This window comes from Nuphar pumila, chromosome 10 (genome assembly GCF_984573655.1).
Source record: "Nuphar pumila chromosome 10, dmNupPumi1.hap1.1, whole genome shotgun sequence".
NCBI classification, from domain to species: Eukaryota; Viridiplantae; Streptophyta; class Magnoliopsida; order Nymphaeales; family Nymphaeaceae; genus Nuphar; species Nuphar pumila.
The window spans coordinates 114399239-114417657 of NC_143258.1; the positions used below are offsets into that span (position 1 = coordinate 114399239).

The 18419-nt window shown below is 41.3% G+C and overlaps 1 protein-coding gene across 3 annotated transcripts in view; it reads left to right on the plus strand.

Moving 5' to 3' along the window:
* Positions 1 to 5082: 5082 nt before the first annotated feature.
* Positions 5083 to 18419, plus strand: part of LOC149827987 (Transducin/WD40 repeat-like superfamily protein) — a 103866-nt gene continuing 90529 nt past the window's right edge. For 2 of the 3 annotated variants that reach the window (XR_016435004.1, XM_090019782.1), the window contains exons 1-3: positions 5093 to 5369; positions 5447 to 5603; positions 16990 to 17286. Coding sequence is in view for 2 of the 3 variants with exons in the window: in XM_090019782.1 (XP_089875908.1) it covers positions 16994 to 17286 (293 nt within the window). In the remaining variant the exon portion in view is untranslated. Of the gene's footprint in view, positions 5370 to 5446; positions 5604 to 16989; positions 17287 to 18419 lie in introns of all 3 variants that reach the window. The other variant, XM_090019783.1, reaches the window with a different exon arrangement.

The following is an 18419-nucleotide window of genomic DNA, read 5'->3' on the forward strand; positions in this document are numbered from 1 at the left end:
GCGTTCCCTACTGAGCGACGCGCTGTACTCTCTAGGCCCGGAGGCAGTGATAAATGTGCAAGGGTTGCTAGGTCGTCGCCCAGAAGCGACGCGTCACACCGGCGCCCGGGTGTGGTGTCAAATAGGCAAGGGTTCCCTCACTTTGTTGGACGGGTGGGGGTAAAGAAGTTAGTCCAAGACCATAAAATTAGGTTAGCCACTTGGAACATAGGGTCTTTAACTGGTAAGTTGGTAGAGTTAGTAGATGTTATGTGTAGGAGAAAGATTGATATTTTATGTCTTCAAGAGACCAAATGGGTAGGTGAGAAAGCTAAAGTGATAGAACCTTGGGGATATAAGATTTGGTATACAGGAATAAATAGGAATAGGAATGGAGTAGGGATTGTTATGAGTCGTCAGTTTATAGATAATGTAGTTGAGGTCCGTAGGAAGGGTGATAGAATTTTACTTATTAAATTAGTATTAAGTACGGATATTATTAATATTATTAGTGTTTATGCACCTCAAGTAGGTTTAGATGATTCCATTAAGCATCAATTTTGGGAAGATTTAGATGGAGTAGTGCAAGAGACATCTTATGGAGAAAAGCTTTTCATCGGCGGTGACCTTAATGGACATGTAGGCATTAGTAGGGATGGATTTGAGAATATCCATGGAGGCTATGGTATAGGAGAAAGAAATGAAAGTGGAGAAAGGATTTTAGATTTTTGTTTGTCCTATGATATGATCTTAGCAAACACTTGGTTTAGGAAGAGGGAGTCTCACCTAGTAACATTTAAAAGTGGGGTTAATACGAGTCAGATAGATTTTTTCCTACTTAGAAAGAGAGATAGGGGTTGTTGCATCGATTGTAAGGTTATACCAGGAGAAAGTGTAGCTACACAACATAGAGTCTTAATTTTAGATCTTAGAATTAGACAATGCCGCAAAAGGGATAGACATAGGATAGATCCTAGAATTAAGTGGTGGGCACTGAAAGGAGCTAAACAAGGAATGTTTGTAGAGCAGGTAGTTAAGGAAGTTGATTGGTGTCTCGAGGAGGATTCAGAATCAATGTGGAATAAGATAGCGGGTGGTATGAGAAAAGTAGCTAAGGAGGTATTGGGTGAGTCTAAAGGCGGTGCACCACTAGGTAAGGATACATCATGGTGGAACGAGGATGTCAAATTAGCTATTAAGGTTAAAAGAGAGTGTTATAGAAATCTAAGTAAGAGTCGTGATAATGAGAATTTGGAGAAGTATATGATAGCAAAGAATGAAGCTAAAAAAGTTGTTCGAAACGCGAGGGCTAAGGTATATAAGGAGGTTTATGACAAGTTAGATACCAAAGAAGGCGAGAAGGATATTTATAGGCTTGCAAAGATGAGAGATAGGAAATCGAAGGATTTGGGTATGGTTAGATGTATCAAAGATGAAACGCAAAGGGTTTTAGTCAAAGATGAGGAGATTAAGGAGAGATGGAAAGATTATTTTGATAAGCTATTTAATGATAGTCATGCTCAAGATCTTGGAGACTTCTCCATTCCTTTTCATGAGATAAATCGTGACTTCATGCGCAAGATTCAAAAGAAAGAAATTGCAGAGGCTTTGAAGAAAATGAAATCAAGAAGGGCAGTTGGCCCAGATGGTATACCTATCGAGGCTTGGAAATGCTAGAAAGGTTTAGAATGGTTGACAAATCTTTTTAACTTGATTTGGCGAACAAATAAGATGCCTAATGAGTGGAGGAAGAGTACTTTGGTGCCTTTATATAAGAATAAGGGTGATATACAAGATTGCACAAACTATCGTGGTATAAAACTCATGAGTCATACTATGAAACTTTGGGAGAGGGTGATTGAGTCTAGGTTGAGGAAGGTTGTCATGATATCGGAGAATCAATTTGGTTTTATGCCTGGAAGATCAACTATGAAAGCTATACATCTTCTTAGACAACTTATTGAAAGATATAGAGAGATGAACAAAGATTTGCATATGGTTTTTATTGATTTAGAGAAGGCATACGATAGAGTACCTAGGGACGTTCTCTGGTGGACAATGATGAAGAAAGGTGTTTCTCTCAAGTACATTAGTATAATTAAAGATATGTATGAAGGAGTAGTAACCAATGTCCGCACTTGTGGAGGGGTGACAACCAATTTTCCGATAACGGTTGGGTTACATCAAGGATCTGCTTTAAGCCCTTTCCTATTTGCGATAGTGATGGATGAACTTACGAGATCAATTCAAGAAAATGTACCGTGGTGTATGTTGTTTGCTGATGATATTGTTTTGATTGATGAGTCTAGAGCTGGGGTTAATGCTAAGTTAGAATTATGGAGAGAGACATTGGAAGCTAGAGGTTTTAAGTTGAGTAAGAGTAAGACTGAATATATGGAATGTCGGTTTAGTAAGCAACGAAGTAGTGATGGGAGTGTAGTGAAGCTTGGTGAGCAAGATATACCGGTGAATGATTATTTCAAATATTTGGGATCCATCATTCAAAAGAATGGAGAAATTGATGGAGATGTAAATCATAGGATAAAGGTTGGGTGGATGAAATGGAAAAGTGCTACTGGAGTGCTGTGCGATCGTAGAATGCCATTGCGGTTGAAGGGAAAGTTTTATAGGACGACTATTAGACCCGCTTTACTATATGGTACGGAATGTTGGGCTGCCAAGAGACATCATATTCAAAAAATGAGTGTAGCTGAGATGCGGATGCTTAGATGGATGTGTGGAAATACAATAAAAGATAAGATTCGGAACGAAGAGATACGTAAGAAGGTAGGTGTTGCACCCATTGAAAATAAGATGCGAGAGAATCGTTTACGGTGGTTTGGACATATTCGGCGAAGGCCTAATGATGCTCCAGTTAGAAGGTTGGAGAAATGGGAAAATATATTAGTTAAAAGAGGTCGGGGTAGGCCTAGGAAGACTTGGATGGAGATGATAGGAAAGGATATGAATGCTTTGAACCTCATCGAGGACATGGCGTTGGATAGAAATGATTGGAGGAAAAGGATTCATGTGGAAGACCCAAAATGAATTTCCTTTTTGGTTCATATCGCTGACCCCAATTGTTTTGGGATGAAGGCGTAGTTGTTGTTGTTGTTGTATATATTATTTTATTATTACTGTCATTATTTTTATTCTTAGTATTATTTTTGCTATAGGTGGACCATGGACCTCACCCAATGAGACCATGATCTACTTAGGATCCAAGGCTTGTGTCAGCCCCTAATAACATCTTTTATTTATTATTTTGAACCAAACTGTGAAAAATAGGGTTAGTTAAGTTAAAAATAACATTTATTAAAATTTGAAAAATCCAAAATTTTACAAGATATTATAGTAAATGCATGACTAACAACAGGCAGTAAGTGTTGAATGAAAACATGACAATCTTGATTTTTCATTTCTACCATCTTACCATCGTTAATGTTCACACAACGATCGATGTTAGATGCGTAGCTATCAAGAAATTTTACCTCTTTCAGCCAACGAAGTCTATCAGTCTTCTCGGGTCCTAACAATGTGAACGCTGCCACCGGTATATATGTAGACGTACTACAATTGTGTACATACAAATTCTGACGTATGTTCATTTTATGTAGATATTTTCGTGCATTTTCATTGTCTTTTGTTGTACACTTAACGTATTATCACATATGTTTTTTTAATATGCTAAGTTGTGTCTTAACTTTAATATCAAACAGTAAGGCAATTTTTATAAGATACGTCTCTTGGTTCAATTCAACTTAATCTTGCTACACTTCAACCTTCTTGTATCCTTCCTAAATGACCTATGGGGAAGTTGCCATTGATCTGGCCGAGCTACCCCCAGACCACCCATTGTCCAGCACTATATATATGGATGCATGTGAAAGCTGCCAACCACATACAACTTGACGATTGACGAGCCGGACCTCCAACAAATAGCTTTGAGCATAGGGGTCTTGCCTACAATGCCGCAATTCCGTTATCTTCCACACTAGAAACATGAGCATGGTGTTCTTATGCCTCCAAAATTTTGGAGATCAAAATATTTTCAAGGTGGGGCAATCATAACCATATCACATCACAATCATAAAATATATAAAGAAACAAGCTTAGTGAGTGCCAAAAAATTGATTCGTTATTTTTTTTTTCTAAATAACATTTATGCCATGTTTTTAAGGATGTAATTAAAAATTTGTTTGGGCACCTGTGTTTTTTTTTTATCTTTTAAAAAGTGTTACTTACATGAATCAAATGGTTAAGCACACCTCTTTCTTTATCTTAATAGAGAAAAATTCAAGAGTTGCAACACTTTTATTACTTTTGTCGAAATGACATACGGGTTATACTTAAAAAAAAAAAAAATTATGTAAACTAACTAACTAACTCTCTCTCTCCCGCTCACACATGACATCAAAAGTCACACCCTCCTATATTTTTGCCATTAAATTTTATAACTTATCTTCCTCAACTACTAGTGTTGTAAAAAGGGTTTTTTTGCTTTAACAATTTTCATATACATTTTTGGCAAAAAATAATTTATTTAAAATGTGCACATTTTTTTGTCATAATAAATATATATATCTATATCTATATCTATATCTATATCTATCTATCTATCTATCTATATATATATATATATATATATATATATATATATATATATATATATATATATATATATATATATATATATATATATAATTCATACTTTTTGTCATAATAAAATTTTCAACATCAACTTTATTAACATACCCAAAATAAACATCACCTCATCTAAGGCAAAAAAGCTTCAATAATTCATGAAACTTTTAGGAATTTTGGACGTTCCAACATTTCTATGTATTTAGCTGATCCCAATCGGATCCGGTTGCATCCCTTGCATCATCAGCATGTAGCGTGTGTGCTTGTGCCAATGTGGTTGGATTTGTAACAGCTGAGTCATATCGGATCGGCTCTTACTACGTCAAAAAACAACGTGCACTGCTTCTTGAAGGATACTCGGCCGAGTCATGAGTCGTCGTGCGCAAACACGCTTAGGTGAATCGTTCGATTCGCTAGTCGAAATACGGATCGTCTGGTCCTATTTGAGTGCTAAAGACATTAAAAAAAATGGGTAAAAACTAAGGGGGCAAACTCCAGGTTTCAGCGGCTCAACCCCTCACCCTCGCTCCTCAACGACTGCCCGCCGATTTTCGGTGACAACGAGCCGACGAGGGCGGGAACAGGAAGCACCCGCCACCCGAGTGAAGTACGTAGCCACCTCTCTCTCTCTCTCCGATCGGTTTTCCGGCAAACAAGCCATGCGTATTGCGTTGTTGGGCTGTTGGCACTGCAGGTGTAGGTTAGGGTATTCGCTTCGATGATTTGATCGCACTGATTTAGCAACGGTACTTTTATCTTTAGCCGACACGATTTCGTCGATAGCTCGATTTAAGGGTTTTTGACGTTGGCTTCATTGACACAGTTCTCCCCTGTTTGGTATCTCTTGGGTTCATGTTGGTGATGGCGTGACGTGCTCTGCAGCTTGCACAACCGGGAACCACCAGAGCCCGTCGTCACACCTATTTTTGGACCAAGGCAGTCTGCAGTGCACCGAACTTTCCTATTTGATCTCTCTCTCTGTACGTCGTGTCAGAAACTTCAACTGATATCTCATGAGTTATAACTGGTTAATGGTTTGTTGTTGATTTTTCAAATTAGTATACTCTTTCTCTTGCATACTTTTCTAGAGTTTTTTAATATAATTCTATTTAAAAAACAAGCTTAGTTTTATCTTTAATTTTTAGGTCTTTAATTATTTGTAGTTTATAATGCACATCATGCACCTTTTTTTCTCAAAAATGAAGAGGAAGCAAGAAAAACCTAAAGATCCTGCATAGGAGTTTGGAGAGCCTCTTGATGAAGCAAAAGGAAGGTTCAATGTAAACAACAACAACAACAACAACTAGGCCTTCATCCCAAAATAATTGGGGTTGGCGATATGAACCAAAAAAGAAAATCATTTTGGGTCTTCCACATGAATCCTTCTCCTCCAATCATTTTTATCCAATGCCATGTCCTCGGTGAGGTTCAAAGCATTCATATCCTTTCCTATCATCTCCATCCAAGTCTTCTTAGGCCTACCCCGACCTCTTTTAACTAATATATTTTCCCATTTCTCCATCGTTCTAACTGGGGCATCATTAGGCCTTCGCCGAATAGGTCCAAACCACCGTAAACAATTCTCTCTCATCTTATTTTCAATGGATGCAACACCTACCTTCTTACGTATCTCCTCGTTCCGAATCTTATCTTTTATTGTATTTCCACACATCCATCTAAGCATACGCATCTCAGCTACACTCATTTTTTGAATATGATATCTCTTGGCAGCCCAACATTCCGTACCATATAGTAAAGCGGGCCTAATTGTCGTCCTATAAAACTTTCCCTTCAACCGCAATGACATTCTACGATCGCACAACACTCCAGTTGCACTTTTCCATTTCATCCACCCAACTTTTATCCTATGATTTACATCTCCATCAATTTCTCCATTCTTTTGAATGATAGATCCCAAATATTTAAAACAATCATCCATCGGTATTTCTTGCTCACCAAGCTTCACTACACTCCCATCACTACTTCGTTGCTTACTAAACCGACATTCCATATATTCTGTCTTACTCTTACTCAACTTAAAACCTCTTGCTTCCAATGTTTGTCTCCATAGTTCTAACTTAGCATTAACCCCAACTCTAGACTCATCAATCAAAACAATATCATCAGCAAACAACATACACCACGACACATTTTCTTGAATTGATCTCGTAAGCTCATCCATCACTATGGCAAATAGGAAAGGGATTAATGCAGATCCTTGATGTAACCCAACTGTTATATGAAAATTGGTTGTCATCCCTCCACATGTGCAGACATTGGTTACTACTCTTTCGTACATATCTTTAATTATACTAATGTACTTGAGAGAAACACCTTTCTTTATCATTGTCCACCAGAAAACATCCCTAGGTACTCTATCATATGTCTTCTCTAAATCAATAAAAACCATATGCAAATCTTTGTTCCTCTCTCTATATCTCTCAATAAGTTGTCTAAGAAGATGTATAGCTTCCATAGTTGATCTTCTAAGCATAAAACCAAATTGATTCTCCGATATCACGACAACCTTCCTCAACCTATACTCAATCACCCTCTCCCAAAGTTTCATAGTATGACTCATGAGTTTTATACCACGATAGTTTGTGCAATCTTGTATATCACCCTTATTCTTATATAGAGGCACCAAAGTACTCTTCCTCCACTCATTAGGCATCTTATTTGTCCGCCAAATCTTGTTAAAAAGATTTGTCAACCATTCTAAACCTTTCTCACCTAAGCATTTCCAAGCCTCGATAGGTGTACCATTTGGGCCAACTGCCCTTCTTGATTTCATTTTCTTCAAAGCCTCTGCAATTTTTTTCTCTTGAATCTTGCACATGAAGTCACGATTCAGCTCATGAAAAGGAATGGAGAAGTCTTCAAGATCCTGAGCATGACTTTCATTAAATAGCTTATCAAAATAATCTTTCCATCTATCCTTAATCTCCTTATCTTTGACTAAAACCCTTTGTGTTTCATCTTTGATACATCTAACCATACCCAGATCCCTCGATTTCCTATCTCTCATCTTTGCAAGCCTATAAATATCCTTCTCGCCCTCTTTGGTATCCAACTTGTCATAAACCTCCTTATATATCTTATCCCTCGCGTTTCAAACTACTTTTTTAGCTTCCTTCTTTGCTATCATATACTTCTCCAAATTCTCATTATCACGACTCTTACTTAGATTTCTATAACATGCTCTTTTAACTTTAATAGATAATTTGACATCCTCATTTCACTATGATGTATCCTTACCTAGCGGTGCACCGCTTTTAGACTCACCCAATACCTCCTTAGCCACCTTTCTCGTGCCACCTGCTATCTTATTCCACATTGATTCTGAATCCTCCTCGAGACATCAATCAGCTTCCTTAACTACCTGCTCTACAAACATTCCTTGTTTAGCTCATTTCAGTGCCCACCACTTAATTCTAAGATCTATCCTATGTCTATCCCTTTTGCGACATTTTTTAATTCTAAGATCTAAAATTAAGACTCTATGTTGTGTAGCTATACTTTATCCCGGTATAACCTTACAATCGATGCAACAACCCCTATCTCTCTTTTTAAGTAGGAAAAAATATATCTGACTCGTATTAACCCCACTTTTAAATGTTACTAGGTGAGACTCCCTCTTCCTAAACCAAGTATTTGCTAAGATCATATCATAGGACAAACCAAAATCTAAAATCCTTTCTCCACTTTCGTTTCTTTCTCCCATACCATAGCCTCCATGGATATTCTTAAATTCATCCCTCCATCCCTACTAATGCCTACATGTCCATTAAGGTCACCGCCGATGAAAAGCTTTTCTCCATAAAATATCCCTTGTACTACTCCATCTAAATCTTCGCAAAATTGACGCTTAATGGACTCATCTAAACCTACTTGAGGAGCATAAACACTAATAATATTAATAATATCCGTACCTAATACTAATTTAATAAGTAAAATCTTATCACCCTTCCTACGGACCTCAACTACATTATCTATAAAGTCACGACCATGGTTTTAAAACTCGCCGAGTCAACTCGGTGACTCGGCTGACTCGGCTCGGCCCTCCAACGAGTCAACTCGGCAGGCTAAACTCGTTCTGCGAAAACTCGGCCTTGACTCGGCCTGACTCGGGTTGATTCCGGCTGACTTGGGTTGACTCGGGTGAGTTTTGGGCACTTTTTTCTTTTTTCATTTTTCAAAGGCTATGGGCATTTTTTTCATGTGTAAGTGTTCATTTTTCAAAGAACAAATAGCATAATAACAATAGGCTTACCAACTTAATATAAAATCACAAAATTAGTAAAAGTCAATCAAATTTCACATGTCCATCATTCATTCCTTTTGGTGGCTCCTGGTAAGGAATCAAACCCAATACCCCTCAATGAACATAGAGTGAATCCACTAATCCAGCTAACATAACTGGTCCCTCATGCAACCATCTCTGAGACCTACACAATAGTTGCCAGCCAGCCTGTTCAAAACCAACAGCATAAAATGCCCACATTTATCATTATAATATATATACATTACAACATTCTCATTATCCAAAGCTTATATGCATTTATGTGCAGATATATAAGGCATGGTCCAATCAACTCTACATCAGAAACACACTTACAAATATCAAGATAAAGTTCAATGTTCCCAAAATTTTGCAAGGATTTTCTGAGGCCCTGCAACACAACAACTATGTCCATATATTCAAGATGTAAACCATGATCGAGCATGGCTATTAAAGTTCTTAAAGCTAGTAATTAAGTCATTCTTTATATATTGTCTTGAAAGACTTGCTCCTGCTTGTGTAGTTTCTTTAGTAAATGTGAGATTTGAATTAAGAGCAGTTTTACTTGATGTTATTTTACTTATTAATCAATTAAACTAGTAATTAAGTCATTTTACAAACCTTTATATGTTTAAATGACAATTTATATATTATCTTTGTTTTAAAATCAAAAGTTAACAAAACCTGGTCCGAGTCACCGAGTTGACCCGCCGAGTCACGAGTCAATAAAGAACGAGTCGAGTTCCGAGTCACGGGTTTTAAAACCTTGGTCACGACTAATAACAATCCCTACTCCATTCCTATTCATATTTATTCCTGTATACCAAATCTTATATCCCTAAGGTTCTATCACTTTTGCTTTCTCACTTACCCATTTGGTCTCTTGTAGACATAAAATATCAATCTTTCTCTTACACATAACATCTACTAACTCTACCAACTTACCAATTAAAAACCCTATGTTCCAAGTAGCTAACCTAATTTTATGGTCTTGAACTATCTTCTTTACCCCCACCCATCCAACAAAGTGAGGGAACCCTTGCCTATTTGACACCACACCCGGGCGCCGGTGTGACGCGTCGCTTCTGGGCGACGACCTAGCAACCCTTGCCCATTTATCACTGCCTCTGGGCCTATAGAGTACAACGCGTCGCTCAGTAGGGAACGTCCCAACGAAATTCTCATATTGGTTCATATTCATAGGGTGTGACTAATTTTTTATGTTGGCTGTCACTGGCCTACCGCAACCCTCCTCCTTTATCCGGGCTTGCGACCGGCAATGTATAACTAAACAATTGTACACAGGCGGAGTTCCAAGGCAAGGAGATGTTTAATATTGCCCAAATGTGTCTCCTAAAACTAAGTGAGCTATGTCTCACTACCTTGATAGTTATGAAACAATCAAAAGGCAAAAACAAGCTATTGATGAAGTTTGAAAGGTGATGATGATTACGAGTCATATTCAATGGAATTGCATGAAGATAAATGAAATGAGATACTTATAGGAACTTCTCAAGGTCAAGAATCCAAGCCAACAGAAAAAGGAAATGAAGCTTAAGAGCAAAAGAATAGTTTGGAAAATTTGTTGTGAGAAAAGAAAGGTTTCCATCTATGAAGCAAATTTCAATAAGGTCTGTTATATATGCAAAGTCAAGGACAAAAATATTCACAGCTATATGCAGGTTCTTTTATCATTTTTCAGTACCATTTAGTGCCGCAAGTTCACCATAATTTCAAAGGATGCTAGATGTCACGGGCCTATTTCCTTCAATGGGCCAGCGCGGCGCGACAGTCCTTCCTTACCGCCGCAAGCCTACTCATCAGCTCGCTTGCCGGTCGCGGAAGCTTGTAATCAGAGTGCAAGAGAGCAAGAGAGAATAGAGGGAGAGAAATTGCAATCACAAGAAGCAATCACAACGAGGGTGAACAAAAGAAAGCTCAACACATTTACTTCATTCACAATTTTGCCCGCAGGCTATTACAGTTCAAGTATACGGGCTGCCCCTTCGGGGTATTGATTCACCTGAACCGGGCAGCTTACATCAGACTCAACAAAAGCAAAACAGACTCTAAGCGCAACTGTACACTGTAAGTCGCAAGGGAACATGCTCCCCCCTTCAAATCATGCGCCGTCCTCGGCGCCATCTGTTTCGTGGTAAGCCCTGACTTCAGCCGGGTAGCGGCTGTTCATTCGAAATGCAGGCTCCCACGTTGGTTCCGCTGTTTCCTTCCACTGCACCAAGTATTTCTTCGCTTGCCCCAAGTAGTTGACCTTGTGGCGAAGGATCTGACTGAGGTGCTTTTCGGACCGTTGTGCTGCTGGGGCCCTCTGCATGATGGGAGCGCGTTGCGGCACATTGCGTTCCGGGTCTCCATCATCTGGATGGAACTGCTTGAGGTTGCACACGTGGAACACCGGGTGCACCTTGAAGTCTGGGGGCAACTCCAGCTTGTATGCCAGCTTGCCCACCTTCTTTGTGATGGTGAAGGGTCCCTCATATTTTCTGAGTAGTCCGCGGTGCCGCCCGCGGAAGATGCCTGTGCGCCCAGGATATAACTTCACCAACACTTGGTCCCCAACTTGGAACCCTGCGGGCTGACGGTGTTTGTCCGCCCACTTCTTCATTCTCTTTGCCGCTTTGTGTAAGAATGCCTTCGCTAACTCATTTTGCTCGTGCCAGTCGCGAACAAATTGATAGGCGAATGATGGCTTTCCCTTTTCCTGTGTGGCAAGAGTGTGCGGGGTCAGTGGCTGCTGCCCCGTGGCTATCTCGAACGGACTGTGGCCTAAAGACTCGCTCTTCTGCAGATTATAACAAAACTGTGCCACATCAAGGAGCTTCACCCAATTTTTCTGATTGGCACTAACAAAGTGCCTAAGGTACTGCTCCAGGATTCCGTTGATACGCTCTGTCTGCGGATGGAAGCTAGTTGAAAACAGCAACTCAGAGCCAAGTAGCCGAAATACTTCACGCCAGAACTTGCCCGTGAAGCGAGCATCACGATCACTTATAATGCTCTTTGGTATGCCCTAGTGCTTCACCACATGCTTTACGAACAACTCTGCAATCTTCTCTGCAGGGCACTCCTTAGAAGCTGGGATGAAGGTGGCATACTTTGAGAAACGATCCACCACAACCAAAATAGAACTGAGGCCCTCTACCTTTGGCAGACTAACAATAAAGTCCATGGAGATGCTATCCCAAGGACGTTCTGGAATTGGTAGAGGCTCAAGGAGACCGACAGCCTTCTGGTTTGTCCCCTTATCTTGTTGGCAGATGAGGCATGTCCGCACATACCCCTCAACGTCGTCTCTCATCTGCAACCAATAGTAGCCGCGCTCAAGGAGTGCTAAGGTTCGCTCCTGACCAGGATGGCCGGCCCATAGTGTATCATGGCACTCCTTGAGTAGCTCTCGGCGAAGGCTTCCCCACCGTGGTACAAAGATGCGTCCCCCTTTTGTTACGAGGAGGCCATCCTGTAGCCAAAATCGCCGAGTCTTCCCTGCCTACGCCAGAGAAACAAGGTGTTGTGCGGTCGGATCCTGCTGCGTACCCTCGCGGATGCGGCTCAGCAATGCGCCCTCCAAATGTACTTCAGAAGGCTCTGCGCGCGCAACAGCTAATTCAGCCCTACGGCTCAGGGCATCCGCCACAACATTGGTTTTTCCAACCTTGTACTCTAAGGCAAAGTCGAACTCAGCCAAAAACATCTGCCATCGAGCTTGCTTGGGCGTTAACTTTTTTTGCGTCTAAAAATAGCTCGTGGCCACATTGTCCGTCTTGACGACGAACTCGGCACCCAAAAGGTAGTGCCGCCTGGTCCTGAGGCAATACACAATAGCGGTCATCTCACGTTCGTGCACTGTGTAACGCCTCTCTGCATCCTTCAGCTTGCGACTCTCATATGCGATCGGATGACCATCTTGCATAATAACTCCGCCAATGGCAAAGTCTGAGGCATCAGTGTGGACTTCGAAGGGTCTCAAATGATCAGGCAGTCGCAACACTGACTCCCTCACTAAGGCTTTCTTCAAGCCATCGAAGGCATCTTGGCAGGCTCCTGTCTAGAGCCATACTCGATTCTTCTTTAACAAATCTGTGAGGGGCGCAGCAATGTGAGAATAACCTTCGATGAAACGCCCATAATAGTTTGCCAAACCAAGGAATGACCGCAATTCTGGCACTTTGCTTGGCAGAACCCATTTCTGGATGGCCCTTATCTTCTGCCCATCCATACGCAGCACACCACGCCCCACAACGTGGCCAAGGAAGCTGATCTCCTCCTGCCCGAAGAGACACTTCTCTCATTTGACACAGAGGTCATTATTCTTCAGCACCTGAAACACTGTTCGCAGGTGCCCGACATGTTCCTCCATGTTGCTGCTGTAGATCACGATATCATCCAGGTAGACTACCACAAACTTGTCTAAGTAAGGGTAGAAGATCTGGTTCATTAAAGTCGTGAAAGTGGCTGGAGCATTTGTCAACCTGAATGGCATTACTAGAAATTCGTAAGCACCAAAGCGGGTGACGCAAGTTGTTTTCGGCTCATCACCTTTGGCAATCCTCACCTGCCAGTAACCCGATCGCAGATCTAGCTTGGAAAAGATACGGGCACTGCCTAGCTGATCGAACAAGTCTGCTATCAATGGCAATGGGTACTTGTTCTTCACCGTGACCTTGTTCAAGGCACGGTAATCCACACATAACCGTTTAGAGCCATCATGTTTCATCTGGAAAAGGACCGGGGCACCAAATGGGGCTTTTGATGGACGAACAATGCCTGCGTCCAACATCTCGTCTAACTGCCTGCGCAGTTCCTTCAGCTCAGCTGGCCCTATGCGGTATGAAACCATTGCAGGAGGCTTCGCTCCCGGGGTCAACTCAATCTTGTGGTCGACCTCGCGTCTTGGCGGAAGACGCTTTGGCAATTCCGGGGGCATCACCCCCCGAAACTCCTCCAATAGTGGGGCTAGGGTCGGTGGCACTGTTGCTTCCACCTTCCCTTCCTCTGCGCGCACTGCCACTAAGAATGTTTGCTCCCCATGCTTGACACCCTTCTTTAGTTGCATTGCAGACAACACTGAAGACTTGCCTTTCTGCGTAAGGCACTGCACTGTGTGAGACAGGTCTGACTCCATGATCGTCAGCGTGTTGAATTTTGGCAACATCATAACATTTTGGCTTCGCAGAAACTCCATACCCAAAATCATCTTGAAATCGTCCAGGGGCACTACAGAGAAGTTGGCTTTACCTACCCAACTTCCCACTTGAATAGCCACATCCCTTGCTTCACCAAGGATGGGCTTGGCCTCAGAGTTTACCGTTTTAATGGTCATCTGCTTTGGCCCATGCTTCAAGCCCAACCGCTCTGCCTCTTTCCGCGAGACAAAGTTGTGTGTGGCCCCGGAGTCTATCATTGCTGAAGTAGACTTTCCATTCATAATAACTTCAGCGTACATGAGTTCCTTACTGACCTGCATGTTTTTAGCTGCACAACTTCTGGCTGCGTTGATCGATCGCATGACGTCCATCCTCGGTTGCATGGTCTCAGTGTCGCTGCATTCTTCCTGTGCAGCATTGGCTTGCCCGTCGTCCTTTACAAGGCGTTATGGGCATTGCTGGGCGATATGTCTATCACCACAGAACCAACATGTCACAACCGCACCCTTGTTGCTGTTGTTATGCTTTGTGTAGTTCTGTTTCTTTTCGGATTGATGGCGTGTCGACGCCTCACCTTTATCGTTGCGCTGCTCATCCTTCTTGCCTCTGTGGTCAGGCTTCTTCCCAACTTTGGTTGATGGGGTGAAAGGCTTGCGCTGAGTGTCAACTAAGCGCTCAGTCGCCACATATGCATCTTCCAAAATACGGGGGTTGCTCCTTTCCACTTCAGACTGTGCCCATGGTTGAAGTCCCACAATGAACCAGTTGAGCATGTCGTCTTCTGGCATGTTAGGTATCTCCAGCATAAGCTTCTGGAACGTTCTGACATAGTCTTGCAACGAACCAGTATGTTTGAGCTCACGAACCATCCGGTAAGCTTGTCTCTGCGCATTTCTTGGCATGAAGTAGTTGCGCAACTCTACTTTGAAGTCGTCAAAGGTGTCTATCACACATTGACCCCTCTCCATGTCATTGCGCTTCCGCCTCCACCAAGCGATAGCATCACCATCAAGTAAGGCCGCTGCAGCCTTGATCCTCAGATCTTCGAGGGTCACATTCTGGATATCCAAGTAGTCTTCTACTTGGAACAAGAAGTTCTCAATGGCCTTGCTGTCGCGAGAACCATTGAATTTTGCGGGTCTAGGTACATCAATCCTTGATGGTCTCTCACCATTTCCGCCATTCAGGGTCACCGTCCGCTGCAACGTACGGTTCCTCAACTCAAGATCGGTCACTGTAGTCGTCAACGAAGTGACCTGCCCCATTAGTAAGTTCACCTGCTCTTGCAGGCTCGCCACCACATCATTCAATCCATTGAATGATTCACATGCGCGTGAAATCGCTTCATCATGCGAAGTCACATCTTCCACCAGCTTGTTAACAGTTGCAGCCAACTCTTCTTGGCCCCGAGGTGAACCCATCTCCTCAGCTTCGGCAACTGCCTTGCCTTTGGTGTTGCGCAAGTGTTGATAAGGCGCCACGATGTCTTGCTCACAAATCGCAGCCTGTCGGCGTGTCTGTCGACACCGACTCCGGAGTCCCTTCCTCAGCACGAGAACGGGCTCTGGTACCACTTGTCACGGGCCTATTTCCTTCAATGGGCCAGCGCGGCGCGACGGTCCTTCCTTACCGCCGCAAGCCTACTCGTCAGCTCGCTTGCCGGTCGCGGAAGCTTGTAATCAGAGTGCAAGAGAGCAAGAGAGAATAGAGGGAGAGAAATTGCAATCACAAGAAGCAATCACAACGAGGGTGAACAAAAGAAAACTCAACGCATTTACTTCATTCACAATTTTGCCCGCAGGCTATTACAGTTCAAGTATACGGGCTGCCCCTTCGGGGTAGTGATTCACCTGAACCGGGCAGCTTACATCAGACTCAACAAAAGCAAAACAGACTCTAAGCGCAACTGTACACTGTAAGTCGCAATGGAACACTAGATGTGATTTGGGTATTATGGCAAAGGAATTGAACCACCTTCTCAAAAATAAATAGCTGGGAAGTATTTTCAAAAAGAGATTGAATTAATTCATGGCGGTTTACAATTGTGTTGAGATTCTTGGAAGGAGGCCGGGTGCACCATCATGTGTGATAGTTGGAAAGATAGAAAACAAAGGACTTATAAATTTCTTAGTTTATTGCTTTTAAGGTGTGTATTTGTGAAATCTATTGATGCTTCAAATATAGTTAAAAATGCTATTAATCTTTATAAGATCATCAACAAAGTTATTGAGAAAAGGTTGGATCAGAGAATGTACTACATGTGATTACTGATAATACAACCAACTATGTGGATGCAGCAACAAAAAATCATAAATGAATCTAAAAATTAAAACATAATTACATTTCTAACATTCAATTTCAGCTAAACAAATATTTGTTGAGTTGCATCACCTAGAGAGACACAAAAAAATAAAAAATATAAAAAACCTAAAAATAATAGTAAAACTGGAACACTTGAATATTTTAAAATACTTAAACAAAACATTATTATAATGTTTAAAATATTATAAAAATAAATGTAAAATACCAACCTTGGTGCCCCTCCTCCAGCCTAAGTACTTGCTTGGGCACCTAGGCGCTAACCTAAGTAGCCTAGGCACCCTAGCCAGGAGCCTGGGCAGGATTTTAACTACATATCATCTGATTATTTGGAATCCTTTCACCTTCATTTGTTGGATTTCTTTCTTCTTTGCTGAGAGAAGGATTAGAAACTGAATTTCTGAATGGTCTCCGGTTTAGAAATTTAAATATTTATTTACTGTCAATATTGGAAGTCATGTGCACAGTTTTTTAAGTTTTCTCCTTCTCATCCTCTCAATTTTTTTTTCTCAAAAAGAGGTAACTAAAGGTTGCAAAAGCCTGATGAAGGATTTCTTAGCTTGCGCTTCGTTAAGTTTGGTTTTTCCCCATTCTTGATAGGGAGATGGGAGATCGTGGTGGTCGAGGGAGGGGAAGGACGAGGAAGAAAAATGAGGGTGATGGTGCTCGGGGGAAGGGTCATGGGTCAAAGAGGGGAGATGCTTTTGAGGAGGAAGGGCAGACGGTCATTGGTTTGGATCGAGACGAGGATGGGCCTTCTGTTGCGTTTTTTAATTATCGTGCGGAGTCTCATTTGAGGATGCTGGATTTGATCTCTTTGCTATGCAGTGAGAAAGATGGGGGGAGTAGTAAAGCAGATGTGATCAACCACTTCTCTTCGATGGTTACCTTCATAAAGTATGTGATTTAATTTTATTATTTTATGTCATTTTAGCATCTGGGGCATGATGCTATGGTAGTTTCATGAGTTGAAATTTTTTGTTCTACTTCATGATGTTGGTTCAATGAGTTCATGATTAATATTACCTATGATGTGATTGTTCCATTTGCACCTGTTGATGTCATATATGACCTTGTGAATATTAAAGAAATAGATAGCTTTGTTGAATTTTTCTTTAGATTTATTGGCTTTTTAATCTCAGTAGCAGGAGTGGGTGATTGTTCATAAATATAATCTTAGTGGCTGATTTAGTGACAAAACGGTTTATTTTAGTTGTTGGTCTTTTTTGGGTGGTTAAGGCTTAGTTTAATCGATAATGTTGGTTGCCCATGGTTTATGCAGTGAGTGAATTGGAGGCTTTTGATGTTAAAAAAAGAGTGGGATAGCGTTTTCTTTAAGATTGCGGTGTTTCTTTCATAGATGTGTTGGTGTTGGTACTTGTTGGATGTTTAAGTTTCTCCCTTTCTAGCAGCTATCTTGAGATAGTTATTGTTGTTGTTGGTATGGCTAGTGTTCTATTAGTTGTTCCTAGCTGTTTATTTTTCAAGGTTAGTGGTATGTTGTTTGATTCTTCTTTTACATGTGTTTGTGTTGTTGACTGTAGTAGATAAACCAGCATTTTGTGAACACCGGTATTTGTCTGCTTATAGTTGATAAACCAGCATCTGTGAACACCGGTATTTGTCAACTTGAGCATTCTTGGATATTAGAAGCTGTATTGCTATTTGGTGACTTGATTTGGATTTGCGTAGAGTTAGCTAGAGGAAAAAAATCAGATGGAAGATCCTCCATAGAAAAAAAAGAAAACAGGTAAAAGAATTTTTTGGTAGGGAGTAGTGTTTGGAACAAGTGGGCGACCTATTGTTACTACACCCTTTACAGTTCTCTTCTTCTGCACCATCTAATTGTATGTCGCCCTACCAAATATCTGAAAAGGCTACAAGTCCAACTATTCTTTCCATGTCCATCTTTGCACCAAATTGATTCCACTTGCATAATCTGCTAGGTTTTCCTTTCTACAGAATCACATTTGGGTCCTGGTAGTAGTTGAATTGTTCAATGTCCGAATTTTCTTGACTCAGCTTGACAT